At 47.5% G+C, this 18,343-nt stretch overlaps 1 protein-coding gene across 5 annotated transcripts in view; it reads right to left on the bottom strand.

The window, feature by feature from the left end:
- RAD21L1 (RAD21 cohesin complex component like 1) overlaps positions 1 to 18,343 on the bottom strand; it is a 619,411-nt gene that overhangs the window by 496,607 nt on the left and 104,461 nt on the right. For all 5 annotated transcript variants that reach the window (XM_063959128.1, XM_063959127.1, XM_063959130.1 and 2 more), the window contains exon 2: positions 76 to 250. In XM_063959128.1, the coding sequence (XP_063815198.1) occupies positions 76 to 219 (144 nt within the window). In that variant the 5' untranslated portion in view covers positions 220 to 250. The remainder of the gene's footprint in view (positions 1 to 75; positions 251 to 18,343) is intronic.

Raw genomic sequence — 18,343 nt, 5'->3', positions numbered from 1 at the left:
TCTGCCTTAATATAAGACCCCCTTAATTTATTCTTAATAACAATTTCCTTAACACAAGATCTTTTAAACACATACCTTTGGTGCCATGATGCTTTGAATGGCCAAATCAAGGTTGCACTCAAATATATGAGCTTTGGTAAGTTTCTTCTCCCAGTGTGCAGCTATCCAGATTTTGGAAAGGGCCCCTCGCTTGCCCAGAAGTAGGTAGGTGTAAAACATACTTACAGTACAATTTCACAGAACTCTACAGCTGCAATACAATTTATGAAGGTATTTGTTATTATTTTGAGATTTTCGTTTCTTTGTTTATAAAAAAAAAAAAGAACACTCTTCTCATGCAATAATGTGAAAAAATAAGATTTTACTCACCGGTAAATCTATTTCTCGTAGTCCGTAGTGGATGCTGGGTACTCCGTAAGGACCATGGGGAATAGCGGGCTCCGCAGGAGACTGGGCACTTCTTTAAAGAAAAGATTAGGTACTACATCTGATGTGCACTGGCTCCTCCCTCTATGCCCCTCCTCCAGACCTCAGTTAGGGAAACTGTGCCCGGAAGAGCTGACATTACAAGGAAAGGATTTGGAATCCAGGGTAAGACTCATACCAGCCACACCAATCACACTGTACAACTCGTGATAACTATACCCAGTTAACAGTATGAACAACAACTGAGCCTCATTAAACTGATGGCTCAGAACAAAAAAACCCTATAGTTAAGCAATAACTATATACAAGTATTGCAGAATTCCGCACTTGGGACGGGCTCCCAGCATCCACTACGGACTATGAGAAATAGATTTACCGGTGAGTAAAATCTTATTTTCTCTGACGTCCTAGTGGATGCTGGGTACTCCGTAAGGACCATGGGGATTATACCAAAGCTCCCAAACGGGCGGGAGAGTGCGGATGACTCTGCAGCACCGAATGAGCAAACTCAAGGTCCTCCTCAGCCAGGGTATCAAACCTGTAGAATTTTGCAAACGTGTTTGATCCCGACCAGGTAGCATCTCGGCAAAGTTGTAAAGCAGAGACCCCTCGGGAAGCCGCCCAAGAAGAGCCCACCTTCCTCGTGGAATGGGCTTTTACTGATTTAGGATGCGGCAGTCCAGCCGCTGAATGTGCAAGGTGAATCGTGCTACAGATCCAGCGAGCAATAGTCTGCTTAGAAGCAGGAGCACCCAGCTTGTTGGGTGCATGCAGGATAAACAGCGAGTCAGTTTTTCTGACTCTAGCCGTCCTGGAAACATAGATTTTCAGGGCCCGGACTACATCCAGCAACTTGGAAGCCTCCAAGTCCCGAGTAGCCGCAGGCACCACAATAGGTTGGTTCAAATGAAACGCTGATACCACCTTAGGGAGAAATTGGGGACGAGTCCTCAATTCTGCCCTGTCCATATGGAAGATCAGATAGGGGCTTTTACATGACAAAGCCGCCAATTCTGACACACGCCTAGCTGAAGCCAAGGCCAAAAGCATGACCACTTTCCACGTGAGATATTTCAACTCCACGGTCTGAAGTGGCTCAAACCAATGTGATTTTAGGAAATCCAACACAACGTTGAGATCCCAAGGTGCCACTGGAGGCACAAAAGGGGGCTGAATATGCAGCACTCCCTTAACAAACGTCTGAACTTCAGGCAGCGAAGCCAGTTCTTTTTGAAAGAAAATAGACAGGGCCGAAATCTGGACTTTAATGGATCCCAATTTTAGGTCCATAGTCACTCCTGACTGTAGGAAGTGCAGAAATCGACCCAGCTGAAATTCTTCTGTTGGGGCCTTCATAGCCTCACACCAAGCAACATATTTTCGCCATATGCGGTGATAATGTTTTGCTGTCACATCCTTCCTAGCTTTTATCAGCGTAGGAATGATTGCAACCGGAATGCCCTTTTCCATCAGGATCCGGCGTTCAACCGCCATGCCGTCAAACGCAGCCGCGGTAAGTCTTGGAACAGACAGGGCCCCTGCTGTAGCAGGTCCTGTCTGAGAGGCAGAGGCCAAGGGTCCTCTGAGATCATTTCTTGTAGTTCCGGGTACCAAGTCCTTCTTGGCCAATCCAGAACGATGAGTATAGTTCTTACTCCTCTCTTTCTTATTATCCTCAGTAACTTTGGTATGAGAGGAAGAGGAAGGAACACATAAACCGACTGGTACAACCACGGTGTCACTAGAGCATCCACAGCTATCGCCTGAGGGTCCCTTGACCTGGCGCAATATCTTTTTAGCTTTTTGTTGAGGCGGGACGCCATCATGTCCACCTGTGGCCTTTCCCAACGATTTACAATCAGCTGGAAGACTTCTGGATGAAGTCCCCACTCTCCCGGGTGGAGGTCGTGCCTGCTGAGGAAGTCTGCTTCCCAGTTGTCCACTCCCGGAATGAACACTGCTGACAGTGCTATCACGTGATTTTCCGCCCATCGGAGAATCCTTGTGGCTTCTGCCATCGCCATCCTGCTTCTTGTGCCGCCCTGTCGGTTTATATAGGCGACCGCCGTGATGTTGTCTGACTGAATCAGCACCGGCTGGTTTTGAAGCAGGGGTTTTGACTGACTTAGGGCATTGTAAATGTCCCTTAGTTCCAGAATATTTATGTGTAGGGAAGCCTCCTCACTCGACCATTGTCCTTGGAAGTTTCTTCCCTGAGTGACTGCCCCCCAACCTCGGAGGCTTGCATCCGTGGTCACCAGCACCCAGTCCTGTATGCCGAATCTGCAGCCCTCGAGAAGATGAGCACTCTGCAGCCACCACAGCAGAGACACCCTGGCCCTCGGGGACAGGGTGATCAGCCGATGCATCTGAAGATGCGATCCAGACCACTTGTCTAACAGATCCCACTGATAGATCCTTGCATGGAACCTGCCGAATGGAATTGCCTCGTAAGAAGCTACCATCTTTCCCAGGACTCGCGTGCAGTGATGCACCGACACCTGTTTTGGTTTTAGGAGGTCTCTAACCAGAGATGACAACTCCTTGGCCTTCTCCTCCGGGAGAAACACCTTCTTCTGTTCTGTGTCCAGAATCATACCCAGGAACAGCAGACGCGTCGTAGGAACCAGCTGCGACTTTGGGATATTCAGAATCCAGCCGTGCTGTTGTAGCACTTCCTGAGCTAGTGCTACTCCGACCAACAACTGCTCCCTGGACCTCGCCTTTATAAGGAGATCGTCCAAGTACGGGATAATTATAACTCCCTTCTTTCGAAGGAGTATCATCATTTCGGCCATTACTTTGGTAAATACCCTCTGTGCCGTGGACAGACCAAACGGCAACGTCTGGAATTGGTAATGGCAGTCCTGTACCACAAAACGGAGGTACACCTGGTGAGGTGGGTAAATGGGGACATGTAGGTAAGCATCCTTGATGTCCAGTGATATCATGTAATCCCCCTCTTCCAGGCTTGCAATAACCGCCCTGAGCGATTCCATTTTGAACTTGAACTTCCTTATATAAGTGTTCAAGGATTTCAAATTAAGAATGGGTCTCACCGAACCGTCTGGTTTCGGTACCACAAACATTGTGGAATAGTAACCCCATCCCTGTTGAAGGAGGGGAACTTTGATTATCACCTGCTGGAGGTACAGCTTGTGAATTGCCGCCAGTACTACCTCCCTGTCCAGGGCAGTAGCTGGCAAGGCTGATTTGAGGTAACGGCGAGGGGGAGACGTCTCGAACTCCAGCTTGTATCCCTGAGATACCACTTGTAGAACCCAGAGATCCACCTGTGAGCGAACCCACTGGTCTCTGAAGTTCCGGAGACGGGCCCCCACCGCACCTGGCTCCACATGTGGAGCCCCAGCGTCATGCGGTGCACTTAGTGGAAGCAGGGGAGGATTTTTGTTCTTGGGAACTGGCTGTATGGTGCAGCTTTTTCCCTCTACCCCTGCCTCTGGGCAGAAAGGACGCGCCTCTAACCCGCTTGCCTTTCTGAGGCCGAAAGGACTGTACTTGATAATACAGTGCTTTCTTAGGCAGTGAGGGAACCGGAGGTAAAAAAGTCGACTTCCCAGCTGTTGCTGTGGATACGAGGTCCGAAAGACCGTCCCCAAACAATTCCTCACCCTTATAAGGCACAATTTCCATGTGCCTTTTAGAATCAGCATCACCTGTCCACTGCCGAGTCCATAATACTCTCCTGGCAGAAATGGACATCGCATTAATTCTAGATGCCAGCCGGCAAATGTCCCTCTGTGCATCTCTCATATATAAGACTACGTCTTTAATATGCTCTATGGTTAGCAATATAGTGTCCCTGTCAAGGGAATCAATGTTATCAGACAGGGAATCAGACCACGCTGCTGCAGCACTACACATCCATGCTGAAGCAATAGCAGGTCTCAGTATAGTACCTGAGTGTGTATACACAGAAAGCAGGAGGCTATCCTGAAGTCTATCTGCAGGCTCCTTTAAGGCGGCCGTATCCTGAGACGGCAGTGCCACCTTTTTTGATAAGCGTGTGAGCACCTTGTCCACCTTAGGGGATGTCTCCCAGCGTAACCTATCCGTTGGCGGGAAAGGGTACGCCATTAGTAACTGCTTAGAAATTACTAGTTTCTTATCTGGGGAACCCCACGCTTCTTCACACAATTCATTTAACTCATCAGATGGGGGAAAAGTCACTGGCTGCTTTTTCTCCCCAAACATAATACCCTTTTTTGTGGTAACCGGGTTAATGTCAGAAATGTGCAACACATTTTTCATTGCCGCAATCATGCATCGGATGGCCCTAGTGGATTGTATATTTGTCTCATCCTCGTCGACACTGGAGTCAGACTCCGTGTCCACATCTGTGTCTGCCATCTGAGGTAGCGGGCGTTTTTGAGCCCCTGACGGCCTCTGAGATGCCTGGGCAGGCGCGGGCTGAGATGCCGTCTGTCCCAAAGCTGCGTCATCGAACCTTTTATGCAAGGAGTTGACACTGTCGGTTAATACCTTCCACATATCCATCCACTCAGGTGTCGGCCCCGCAGGGGGCGACATCACACTTATCGGCACCTGCTCCGCCTCCACGTAAGCGTCCTCATCAAACATGTCGACACAGCCGTACCGACACACCGCACACACACACACAGGGAATGCTCTGACTGAGGACAGGACCCCACAAAGTCCTTTGGGGAGACAGAGAGAGAGTATGCCAGCACACACCAGAGCGCTATATAACAGAGGGATAGACACTATACACAAAGTGAATTTTCCCCCTATAGCTGCTTATATCACAATTTGCGCCTAAATTTATGTGCCCCCCCTCTCTTTTTTACCCTTTCTGTAGTGTATACTGCAGGGGAGAGCCTGGGGAGCGTCCTTCCAGCGGAGCTGTGAAGAGAAAATGGCGCTGGCTGTGCAGAGGGAGATAGCCCCGCCCCTTCAACGGCGGGCTTCTCCCGCTTTTTATAACGTTAATGGCGGGGGTTTCTGCACATATACAGTGTTAAACACTGTATTATGTGCTTTTTATTGCCAAAAGGTATGTTAATTGCAGCCCAGGGCGCGCCCCCCCCCCCCCCCCCCAGCGCCCTGCACCCACCAGTGACCGGAGCGTGTGGTGTGCTGTGGGAGCAATGGCGCACAGCTGCAGTGCTGTGCGCTACCTTATTGAAGACCGAAGTCTTCAGCCGCCGATTTCCTCCGGTTTCTTCAGTCTTCTGGCTCTGCAAGGGGGACGGCGGCGCGGCTCCGGGAACGGACGATCGAGGTCGGGCCCTGTGTTCGATCCCTCTGGAGCTAATGGTGTCCAGTAGCCTAGAAGCACAAGCTAGCTGCAAGCAGGTAGGTTTGCTTCTCTCCCCTAAGTCCCACGTAGCAGTGAGTCTGTTGCCAGCAGATCTCACTGAAAATAAAAAACCTAACAAATACTTTTCTTTTTAGTGAACTCAGGAGAGCCCACTAAGTGCATCCAGCTCAGGCCGGGCACAGATTCTAACTGAGGTCTGGAGGAGGGACACAGAGGGAGGAGCCAGTGCACACCAGATGTAGTACCTAATCTTTTCTTTAAAGAAGTGCTCAGTCTCCTGCGGAGCCCGCTACTCCCCATGGTCCTTACGGAGTACCCAGCATCCACTAGGACGTCAGAGAAAGACCGTGCTTCATGACTATAGAGACCCTTCACTCTCCACTCTATCTGCATTTGAACTCTATGCAATCAGTGATTATTTTAACAGTATGTAATATTAAGACTTGCTTGCAATTGTCATTACCTGTACTGAAGAGGATGTTGAGAATGCGGATTTATATACAGGAATGAAAAGCTATACCTTATACACACTTTAAATACACTTTACCATGGAGCCGCTGCGGCCGCTAAACTTAATACACACTCTACGTACTTTTTACGCTGTTAGCGTACAGAGTCCCGTACCGTGTACGGACTTTGCGTACAAACACCGCGCTGACGGTACAAAGTACACACAGCGCGTACACACCCAATGAATACACTTTAAACCTTATGCAGCAATGCAGTGTGATGATATTACACTTTAAACCTTAGCAGGGAAAGAAAGACACGACATCAGTCTGTGGCTAAACCACTGGGTTCCGACACCACAGCGTATTATTGCTGAAAGGGGGTTACAATATAAACAATACAATACAACAGAATAATGGCTACATTCAATGGTACATACGTGATTGGATTCGCTGCGCTACCCGGTCCGGTCCTCGGTCATCTTAATAGATAACTTTGTGAGTCTTGTGTCTGACCAGGCCTGCTGCAGGCTCTCTTTATACAATTCATCCAAAACATAACACAATGGATACTGTAATCTCTTTGTCCATTGGACACAGGGATGGTCATAGGTCGGTTTGAATAGGTGGGCGATGTCTGTTCCAACTGCTCTTGTGGGTGGTCTCCTCTGGATTCCCGCCGCATACATAATGTACAGTAAATACAGTTTATATCTATATTCTGCTCCTGCACATAACTATCCGCAGGAACATGCGATCTTCCTCAAACCAACACCGGAATGTTACCCCTAAAATACCCTTCAGCTGGATACCAAACACCACCTTATAACCTTGTTCTGTCCCCTCCTATCCTGTAAAGGTGAATCCCTTTGTTCTGTTACCATTTAAACTGCTGTTACTTTCTGATGTGGTGCAGGGAGACTATGTGTACATTGTGCACTATTTGGATTAAATATGTAATGTGTTTTGATGGCTTTCCATGCGTTCACAAACTCTACCGTAAATACTCATACCACGCGCTAATACGCAGGTCCGCGGGAGCGACCATACGCAAACTGCAAATATGCGCACGCACAGCAGAGCAAGTACGCGCACGGAGGCCATCTGTGCGTAGTTTGTACATGATGTGTGTACTGCAATATTTTTCGACTTTGACAGTCCACCCTTTGGCAGTCACCAATAACTGCCACTATCAAATCACTAAACAGAAAAATATCTACACCATATCTACAGAAGTTGGGATGGTCGGGGGAGAGTTGTAGGTGGGAAATGTATTACCTAGTGGGATAGTAGAAAGCATGTATGTATGAATCCATGTCTGAGGGGCATGTATCATCGTGCCGTATATGTTCTAAATAAGCTTCGAGGTATTGCGAAGTATACATTAAATCCTTCTCATCCCGTACTAAGGGTCTGTAAATGGGCCAACAAACACTACCGAGCTCTTTTCGGCTTCTTGTTCCAACAAATGGGGTGCACATTTAGTTGATGATACATGGAGGGGAACATATGTGAGTGCTAGTATATGTGGATATCACCTGTCGACTATGTGTGCTGTTAACTGGAGGTTGCAGAGATGAAGATAAGACACATATCTAAAATACATTCACATAAACATTTTGGGTAGGGCTGATGTCTTTTCCGGATGGATATATCTGGGCAGAGGGGGAAACAAAAGAAAAACGGGTGAAAGAAACAGGCCATGAAATTCATTTGCAATCCTTATCATAACACTGTCCCTATGGATGGGTCATAAATTAAATCTGCTGCTATAACAGCGCCCTCGCTCCTTAGACTCATCAACTTTGTGCTGTGCTTGCGCCGCATCAGAATTCAAACACACCTAAATATCGAACCAATAATTATGACGACTCCCAGGATACAAAGGAGAAACTTCCCTACACTCATAATAACATTTTGAGCCCACTCTCCTAAACCTGAGAACCAATTTCGTTGGTTCAACCATGATACCTAGCTGGTCAGTTCATTACTCACAGTCGCTAAGGTAAGGTTGTGCTTCCTCCTGAACTCCCACTTCAACTGCAAGATATCATCCATCTGTTGATCGATGATCTCCATGGGGTCGTCAGTATTGTTCGTAATATACGTACAGCACTTCACACCATATTAAGTTGCCAGAGTAACACAGTACCCACCTGTCACGGCTGTGATATAATTAAGGACCATCCTGTGCTGAATCAGTTCCTGCTTGTAAGCTGTTAACTCCCTTCCTGTATACCTGAAGGTGTCGTCATACATCTCAGTGATATTATCTATCAAGTTCGCTAGCGCATGGATGTACCTATAATTTATAATTCCTCTGGCAGTACAGGTGATGTCTAATGCGAGAAGGAATTGAATCCCGGTGGATTCGTGGATCAAATCAGAGGCTGCATGCTCTGTCCTATCTATGAGGTGTCTCTTGATGATGTGTTCATAGTGAGTATGAGTATAAGGAGCCTGAGCACTGCGATGAACGTCTTTCATCTTATCATGGGTTATGGTCATGACCTCTGGCAGTACTCTCCCAATATAACACAATCCCTCTGAGCTTGGGGCAAGCCACTTGTACGCCTTCCTCCCACATATGAAATAGGCATCATCTGGGAGAACATAGGGGACAAAATATAACATCACCATATTGCAAACTTTCCAAGTGAAGAAACCAATCCCTAGTTCTCCCATCTGCTCAGTACAGGTATCGGGCTGGATGATATGAGCACAATACCCTGGTGATACTTTTCCAACCCACATGGTCTTGCTTTCACGAGTATACCTATACCGAAAATACCTCCCACTGTTGGCTATTTGGCGTACAAGTTCTGAGTCTATGGGTATCCTATCAGCTCGGTGTGAAAAGGTCATTGTCTGGTTATTCCACGTCACTTCCCAATTTCCCGGTTTTCGGTAATTGGAAATATTAAAACACAATAAGGACCTGTCTACATGATACTGGTGGAGCTTCAAACTAGGGGGCCTAGAAAATAAGAATTTACTTACCGATAATTCTATTTCTCATAGTCCGTAGTGGATGCTGGGAACTCCGAAAGGACCATGGGGAATAGCGGCTCCGCAGGAGACTGGGCACAAAAGTAAAAGCTTTAGGACTAGCTGGTGTGCACTGGCTCCTCCCCCTATGACCCTCCTCCAAGCCTCAGTTAGGATACTGTGCCCGGACGAGCGTACACAATAAGGAAGGATTTTGAATCCCGGGTAAGACTCATACCAGCCACACCAACCACACCGTACAACCTGTGATCTGAACCCAGTTAACAGCATGATAACAGAGGAGCCTCTGAAAAGATGGCTCACAACAATAATAACCCGATTTTTGTAACTATGTACAAGTATTGCAGACAATCCGCACTTGGGATGGGCGCCCAGCATCCACTACGGACTATGAGAAATAGAATTATCGATAAGTAACTTCTTATTTTCTCTGACGTCCTAGTGGATGCTGGGAACTCCGAAAGGACCATGGGGATTATACCAAAGCTCCCAAAAGGGCGGGAGAGTGCGGATGACTCTGCAGCACCAATTGAGAGAACTCCAGGTCCTCCTCAGCCAGGGTATCAATTTTGTAGAATTTTACAAACGTATTTGCTCCTGACCAAGTAGCTGCTCGGCAAAGTTGTAAAGCCGAGACCCCTCGGGCAGCCGCCCAAGATGAGCCCATCTTCCTTGTGGAGTGGGCATTTACAGATTTTTGGCTGTGGCAGGCCTGCCACAGAATGTGCAAGCTGAATTGTACTAGAAATCCAACGAGCAATAGTCTGCTTAGAAGCAGGAGCACCCAGCTTGTTGGGTGCATACAGGATAAACAGCGAGTCAGATTTTCTGACTCCAGCCGTCCTGGAAACATATATTTTCAGGGCCCTGACAACGTCTAGCAACTTGGAGTCCTCCAAGTCCCTAGTAGCCGCAGGCACCACAATAGGTTGGTTCAGGTGAAACGCTGAAACCACCTTAGGGAGAAACTAAGGACGAGTCCTCAATTCCGCCCTGTCCGAATGGAAAATCAGATAAGGGCTTTTACAGGATAAAGTCGCCAATTCTGACACGCGCCTGGCCCAGGCCAGGGCCAACAGCATGACCACTTTCCATGTGAGATATTTTAACTCCACAGATTTAAGTGGTTCAAACCAATGTGACTTTTTGGAACCAAAAAACTACATTGAGATCCCAAGGTGCCACTGGAGGCACAAAAGGAGGCTGTATATGCAGTACCCCTTTTACAACGTCTGAACTTCAGGGACTGAAGCTAGTTCTTTTTGGAAGAAAATTGACAGGGCCGAAATTTGAACCTTAATGGACCCCAATTTCAGGCCCATAGACACTCCTGTTTGCAGGAATGTAGGAATCGACCCAGTTGAATTTCCTCCGTCGGGCCTTACTGGCCTCGCACCTCGCAACATATTTTCGCCAAATGCGGTGATAATGTTTTGCGGTTACATCCTTCCTGGCTTTGATCAGGATAGGGATGACCTCATCCGGAATGCCTTTTTTCCTTCAGGATCCGGCGTTCAACCGCCATGCCGTCAAACGCAGTCGCGGTAAGTCTTGGAACAGACAGGGTCCTTGCTGAAGCAGGTCCCTTCTTAGAGGTAGAGGCCACGGATTCTCCGTGAGCATCTTTTGAAGTTCCGGTTACCAAGTCCTTCTTGGCCAATCCGGAGCCACGAATATAGTGCTTACTCCTCTCCATCTTATCAATCTCAGTACCTTGGGTATGAGAGGCAGATGAGGGAACACATACACTGACTGGTACACCCACGGTGTTACCAGAGCGTCTACAGCTATTGCCTGAGGGTCCCTTGACCTGGCGCAATACCTGTCGAGTTTTTCCCAACGGTTTATAATCATGTGGAAGACTTCTGGGTGAAGTCCCCACTCTCCCGGGTGGAGGTCGTGTCTGCTGAGGAAGTCTGCTTCCCAGTTGTCCACTCCCGGAATTGCTGACAGTGCTATCACATGATTTTCCGCCCAGCGAAGAATCCTTGCAGCTTCTGCCATTGCCCTCCTGCTTCTTGTGCCACCCTGTCTGTTTACGTGGGTGACTGCCGTGATGTTGTCCGACTGGATCAACACCGGCTGACCTTGAAGCAGAGGTCTTGCTAAGCTTAGAGCATTGTAAATGGCCCTTAGCTTCAGGATATTTATGTGAAGTGATGTCTCCAGGCTTGACCATAAGCCCTGGAAATTCCTTCCCTGTGTGACTGCTCCCCAGCCTCGCAGGCTGGCATCCGTGGTCACCAGGACCCAGTCCTGAATGCCGAATCTGCGGCCCTCTAGAAGATGAGCACTCTGCAACCACCACAGGAGGGACCACCCTTGTTCTTGGTGACAGGGTTATCCGCTGATGCATCTGAAGATGCGACCCGGACCATTTGTCCAGCAGGTCCCACTGGAAAGTTCTTGCGTGGAATCTGCCGAATGGGATTGCTTCGTAGGAAGCCACCATTTTACCCAGAACCCTTGTGCATTGATGCACTGAGACTTGGCTCGGTTTTAGGAGGTTCCTGACTAGCTCGGATAACTCCCTGGCTTTCTGCTCCGGGAGAAACACCTTTTTCTGGACTGTGTCCAGGATCATCCCTAGGAACAGAAGACGAGTCGTCGGAACCAGCTGCGATTTTGGAATATTGAGAATCCAATCGTGCTGCCGCAACACTACCTGAGATAGTGCTACACCGACCTCCAACTGTTCCCTGGATCTTACCCTTATCAGGGAATCGTCCAAGTAAGGGATAACTAAAATTCCCTTCCTTCGAAGGAATATCATCATTTCGGCCATTACCTTGGTAAAGACCCGGGTTGCCGTGGACCATCCATACGGCAGCGTCTGAACTGATAGTGACAGTTCTGTACCATAAACCTGAGGTACCCTTGGTGAGAAGGGTAAATTTGGACATGAAGGTAAGCATCCTTGATGTCCCGAGACATCATGTAGTCCCCTTCTTCCAGGTTCGCAATCACTGCTCTGAGTGACTCAATCTTGAATTTGAACCTCTGTATGTAAGTGTTCAAAGATTTTAGATTTAGAATCGGTCTCACCGAGCCGTCCGGCTTCGGTACCACAACAATGTGGAATAATACCCCGTTCCCTGTTGCAGGAGGGGTACCTTGATTATCACCTGCTGGGAATACAGCTTGTGAATGGCTTCCAAAACTGTCTCCCTGTCAGAAGGAGACATCGGTAAAGCCGACTTTAGGAAACGGCGAGGGGGAGACGTCTCGAATTCCAATTTGTACCCCTGAGATATCACCTGAAGGATCCAGGGGTCTACTTGCGAGTGAGCCCACAGCGCGCTGAAATTCATTGAGACGGGCCCCCCACCGTGCCTGATTCTGCTTGTAAAGCCCCAGCGTCATACTGAGGGCTTGGCAGAGGCGGGAGAGGGTTTCTGTTCCTGGGAACTGGCTGATTTCTGCAGCCTTTTTCCTCTCCCTCTGTCACGGGGCAGAAATGAGGAACCTTTTGCCCGCTTGTCCACGAAAAGACTGCGCCTGATAATACGGCGTCTTCTCATGTTGAGAGGCGACCTGGGGTACAAACGTGGATTTCCCAGCTGTTGCTGTGGCCACCAGGTCTGAAAGACCGACCCCAAATAACTCCTCCCCTTAATAAGGCAATACTTCCAAATGCCGTTTGAAATCCGCATCACCTGACCACTGTCGTGTCCATAACCCTCTACTGGTAGAAATGGACAACGCACTTAGACTTGATGCCAGTCGGCAAATATTCCGCTGTGCATCACGCATATATAGAAATGCATCTTTTAAATGCTCTATAGGCAAAAATATACGGTCCCTATCTAGGGTATCAATATTTTCAGTCAGGGAATCCGACCACGCCAACCCAGCACTGCACATCCAGGCTGAGGCGATTGCTGGTCGCAGTATAACACCAGTATGTGTGTAAATACATTTTAGGATACCCTCCTGCTTTCTATCAGCAGGATCCTTAAGGGCGGCCATCTCAGGAGAGGGTAGAGCCCTTACAAGCGTGTGAGCGCTTTATCCACCCTAGGGGGTGTTTCCCAACGCACCCTAACCTCTGGCGGGAAAGGATATAATGCCAATAACATTTTAGAAATTATCAGTTGTTATTGGGGGAAACCCACGCATCATCATACACCTCATTTAATTTCTCAGATTCAGGAAAACTACAGGTAGTTTTTCCTCACCGAACATAATACCCCTTTTTGGTGGTACTCGTATTATCAGAAATGTGTAAAACATTTTTCATTGCCTCAATCATGTAACGTGTGGCCCTACTGGAAGTCACATTTGTCTCTTCACCGTCGACACTGGAGTCAGTATCCGTGTCGGCGTCTATATCTGCCATCTGAGGTAACGGGCGCTTTAGAGCCCCTGACGGCCTATGAGACGTCTGGACAGGCACAAGCTGAGTAGCCGGCTGTCTCATGTCAACCACTGTCTTTATACAGAGCTGACACTGTCACGTAATTCCTTCCAACAGTTCATCCACTCAGGTGTCGACCCCCTAGGGGGTGACATCACTATTACAGGCAATCTGCTCCGTCTCCACATCATTTTTCTCCTCATACATGTCGACACAAACGTACCGACATACAGCACACACACAGGGAATGCTCTGATAGAGGACAGGACCCCACTAGCCCTTTGGGGAGACAGAGGGAGAGTTTGCCAGCACACACCAGAGCGCTATATATATACAGGGATAACCTTATATAAGTGTTTTTCCCCTTATAGCTGCTGTATCTTTAGTACTGCGCGTAATTAGTGCCCCCCCTCTCTTTTTTAACCCTTTCTGTAGTGTAGTGACTGCAGGGGAGAGCCAGGGAGCTTCCCTCCAACGGAGCTGTGAGGGAAAATGGCGCCAGTGTGCTGAGGAGATAAGGCCGCCGATAAGGGGGCGGAGCCTATCTCCCAGTTTTCTATGTATTCTGGCAGGGGTTAAATGCATCCATATAGCCCAGGAGCTATATGTGATGTATTTTTTTGCCATCTAAGGTATTTTTATTGCGTCTCAGGGCGCCCCCCCCAGCGCCCTGCACCCTCAGTGACCGGAGTGTGAAGTGTGCTGAGAGCAATGGCGCACAGCTGCGGTGCTGTGCGCTACCTTATTGAAGACAGGACGTCTTCTGCCGCCGATTTTCCGGACCTCTTCTGCTCTTCTGGCTCTGTAAGGGGGACGGCGGCGCGGCTCTGGGACCCATCCATGGCTGGGCCTGTGATCGTCCCTCTGGAGCTAATGTCCAGTAGCCTAAGAAGCCCAATCCACTCTGCACGCAGGTGAGTTCGCTTCTTCTCCCCTTAGTCCCTCGATGCAGTGAGCCTGTTGCCAGCAGGACTCACTGAAAATAAAAAACCTAATTTAAACTTTTACTCTAAGCAGCTCAGGAGAGCCACCTAGATTGCACCCTTCTCGTTCGGGCACAAAAATCTAACTGAGGCTTGGAGGAGGGTCATAGGGGGAGGAGCCAGTGCACACCAGCTAGTCCTAAAGCTTTTACTTTTGTGCCCAGTCTCCTGCGGAGCCGCTATTCCCCATGGTCCTTTCGGAGTTCCCAGCATCCACTAGGACGTCAGAGAAATATTGAATTTCTTGTCCACCGGTCTCCCACCCCGTAATTCGAGTACCTCATCTATTGCTAAAGGGTACGGTACTAATCCTGACCTGCTCTGACCTTGAGGTACCTGTGAGCACACCCAGCATTCTGTCTGGTTTAAGACCTTACCCACTAGTGAGTGGTAATCACTCAACGGATTACGGTCCATGTCGATATTAAGGTTGGACTGACATCTCTGGATGCACCCATCCTCAACTATATTCTCACAATTCCTACAAATACAATATTCATCAGACAGTAACCCCTCACAGTGCCTCCGAGCTCCCCGACTACCAGAGCGCTTACTGATGCCAGCCTTTACTAAAGTGATGCGCTGATCCTGAGATCCTACAAATTCATACTTGCCATCAGAACCCATTCCTTATCAAAACCAGAATTACTAACAGAACCCGAAACGCAGTCTCTTGTGATCGATCCATTTCGTTAGGGGAAAGGAGGAAAATAAGAAGGAGTAAAGAAAGGAAAAATGCAGGGGGAGGTGAAAAAATAAAGTGTTACGACAACCGTTCTAGCTCTTGTTACTCTCTGTGCTCAGATGCCCTTCAACAGTCCTGCCTCTCAACTTTACCGGAACAGACACTCCAGCGATACGAGATGCTCTACACTCTGCTCTTTGTCACGAGTTCTCTCCGGGTCAGCGACCTTCTTGCAGTGGGACGAGTGGATCCAAGTCTCTCTTTCGGCGACCTTCAATGCTGTTGTGCTGGTTAACAAGACTTGATACGGTCCTTCCCACCTGTCTATGAGGCAACCTGAGCGTAAGAAATTTCGAATCATCACATAATCCCCAGGTTCAATGTCATGACAATTACTGTTCGGTAGGTCAGGAATCACCAGCTTTAAATTTCTTTGTTGATTTCTCAGCTGCTGGCTCATCCCAAGCAAATATTTCACAGTCACTTCATTATTACATTTCAAATCATCCTGGGTGTCTATCACTACATGAGGTTGTCGACCAAAAAGAATTTCAAAGGGTGATAGGTTAAGGGGAGACCTGGGAGTGGTTCTGATGCTGTACAACACTAGTGGCAAAGCTTCTGGCCACGACAATCCAGTTTCAGCCATTAATTTGCTCAGCTTGTTCTTCTTAATAGTGCTATTCACTCTCTCCACCTTTGCACTCGCCTGTGGACGGTACGGAGTATGCAGCTTGCTATTAATTCCCATCAGTTTGCACATGACCTGAAAGACTTCACCTGTAAAATGGGTACCCCTATCACTTTCAATTATTCTAGGGATACCATTTCTACACACAAATTCCTGCACAATTTTCTTTGCAGTGAACGTAGCAGTATTTGTGGCAGCAGGGAACGCATCTACCCAGTTGGAAAATACATCAATACAAACTAACACATATTTTAAATTCCTACAGGGTGGTAACTGTATGAAATCGATTTGTATTACCTGAAAAGGCCCGTCTGTCGGAGGGATATGGGATGGCTCTGTTGGTATTGACTTTCCAATATTCTTCCTCAAGCAAGTAAAACATGTCATTGCTCTCTTACCTGCATGAGAAGAGAATCCTGGCGCACACCAGTAGGCTCTCACCAGCTTACACATACCCTCTTTACACAGATGAGTCAGACAGTGTGCCGCCTCAGCTAAGCTTGGAAGATATGCTCTGAAATAATTAAAAAAAAAATTGTCAGATTTGCGTTCACCATCAGGCTGTCACACCATCATGCATATCAGTGTCTATGCACAGTCTCCCTTCACCAGTATTCTCATTCTCCACCCTTTGTGCATGACCAGGCACACTGCATTAATACTGGTGTCCCTATGCTGGTAAGATATACTGGATTTGGGCAGTACTCTGAAGGACCGAGTAGGCATGTGGCGTTTGAACTGTAATCCTGTCGGTGAACGTAAGAGATGAAGAGGAAACTTTGAAGAAAGATCACATAGAAATTAGTAACGGGTAAATTTATAGAGGCACAGAATATTTTACAAAATTTGACATCTGGTTTGGGCACTACGGGGAATGATTCTCTACTCGGTGTGTTCCCTTAAAAAAAATTCTGTGTGTGTTATCTCTCTACTGGGACTATCCCAGCCATCAATCCAGTGTCCTGTCCATTCTAAGTTCATAGGGAACTCGGTATCTTGAAGATAATTTCCTCTACCTGTGATGGACATGCATCTAGAACAGTGAAATGCAACATTAGTCTTCGTGGGTATCCAACATACTTTGTGCTTCCTGGGCGGGAGCACTCTATATGTATACCATCTCTAACAAACCTTCTGTTAAGTTAATTAGAGGTCACTTCTGCTAGAGAAAGAAGTAAAAGTTTAGAGACCTCTTCCTAACCCCAGTAAGTTCTGTCAAAAGGGTATAGTTGCATTTATTCTGTTCTTCCCATTAACCGAATCTGTGTTTTCTATATGGCTTGTGATTCCTTACTATATGTCCCTTGATCCCGTCTATGTGTTTAATAACGTGGCTTGTTTTCTATGTCTAGGGGTCTATATTGACTATGTGTTCTACTATATCTACAATCTTTGGCAAAATGCCCTTCCTTCCTACAAGTGTAACATATCCTAGGTCTTTTCTTACTATCTGGGTTTTGGGGTTTAGGTTGATGAGGCTTTGGTGCAAGAGCCTGTATACTTTCAATCCTCAGCTTCTCCTCCTGTTGTTTTCTACTCCTAACAATATTCTTATGATGTTCAATTGCACACGCTCTTACACAAGCTACTGTTGCCCCTCTCCATATAGGCAAAGATGCTTGTACCCTGTCCCTAACTGCCTTTTTGAGTCCGTCCATTAGCACAGAGACAGCCATTTCCCTGTAATTTGCATCGTTCCCTGTATCTGATACCCCAATGTATCTATCCATTATTTGCAGGGCCCGATGGAAATATTCAGATGTCGTTTCATTTTCCCTCTGTTTTATGGAGAAAATTCTTCTCCACTTAATGGGGAAACACAACTCTAGTTGCCTATTAATTCGTTCTACATTTTCTTGATTGTTTCTGTCAGTCATAGGACTATCCGACTCTAATCTACAATCAGTGATACATTTTGTGGTGTCAATATTAGGGGGTAGGCACGCTTTCAAAAATATCCGCCAGTGTTTGTTTGTCGGTTCATACGCATTACCCGTATCTCTGATAAACTTTTGACATCTGGCTAAATGCTTCCGAGGGTCGGGAAATTCTGAAATGATTGATCGCAGCTCATCTCTGGGCCACGGGCAATACATTGCATTATTCCTGGTGAGGACTATTCCCTGACTATCGGTTCTCCCATTGGGAGTTACTATCTCCAAGACAGGGTGTAATTCTACCATTCCGTTCCTAATCTGTTTACTGTGAGGTGTTGTTGTCTCTGTGCAATGAACTGTCTCATACTTACCGGTAGCTGTGACCTCTTTCATTGGGGAATATTGTTACTGCACTACCTGGTTGGACAGGCCCCACCTGAGTTTCTTGCAAAGTGACTGCTTGGAGGAGAGCTGCGATTTGGCTGGATCCTTCATCTTCCTGTGACCTATAACCTTGAAAAGACTTCAAAACAGGATATATCTTGCAAAAATTAGGCTTAATAC

Source organism: Pseudophryne corroboree, chromosome 3 (assembly GCF_028390025.1).
Source record: "Pseudophryne corroboree isolate aPseCor3 chromosome 3, aPseCor3.hap2, whole genome shotgun sequence".
Lineage (NCBI taxonomy): Eukaryota > Metazoa > Chordata > Amphibia > Anura > Myobatrachidae > Pseudophryne > Pseudophryne corroboree.
The sequence above is the reverse complement of the archived record's forward strand: the minus strand, read 5'-3'. Positions and strand labels throughout refer to the sequence as shown.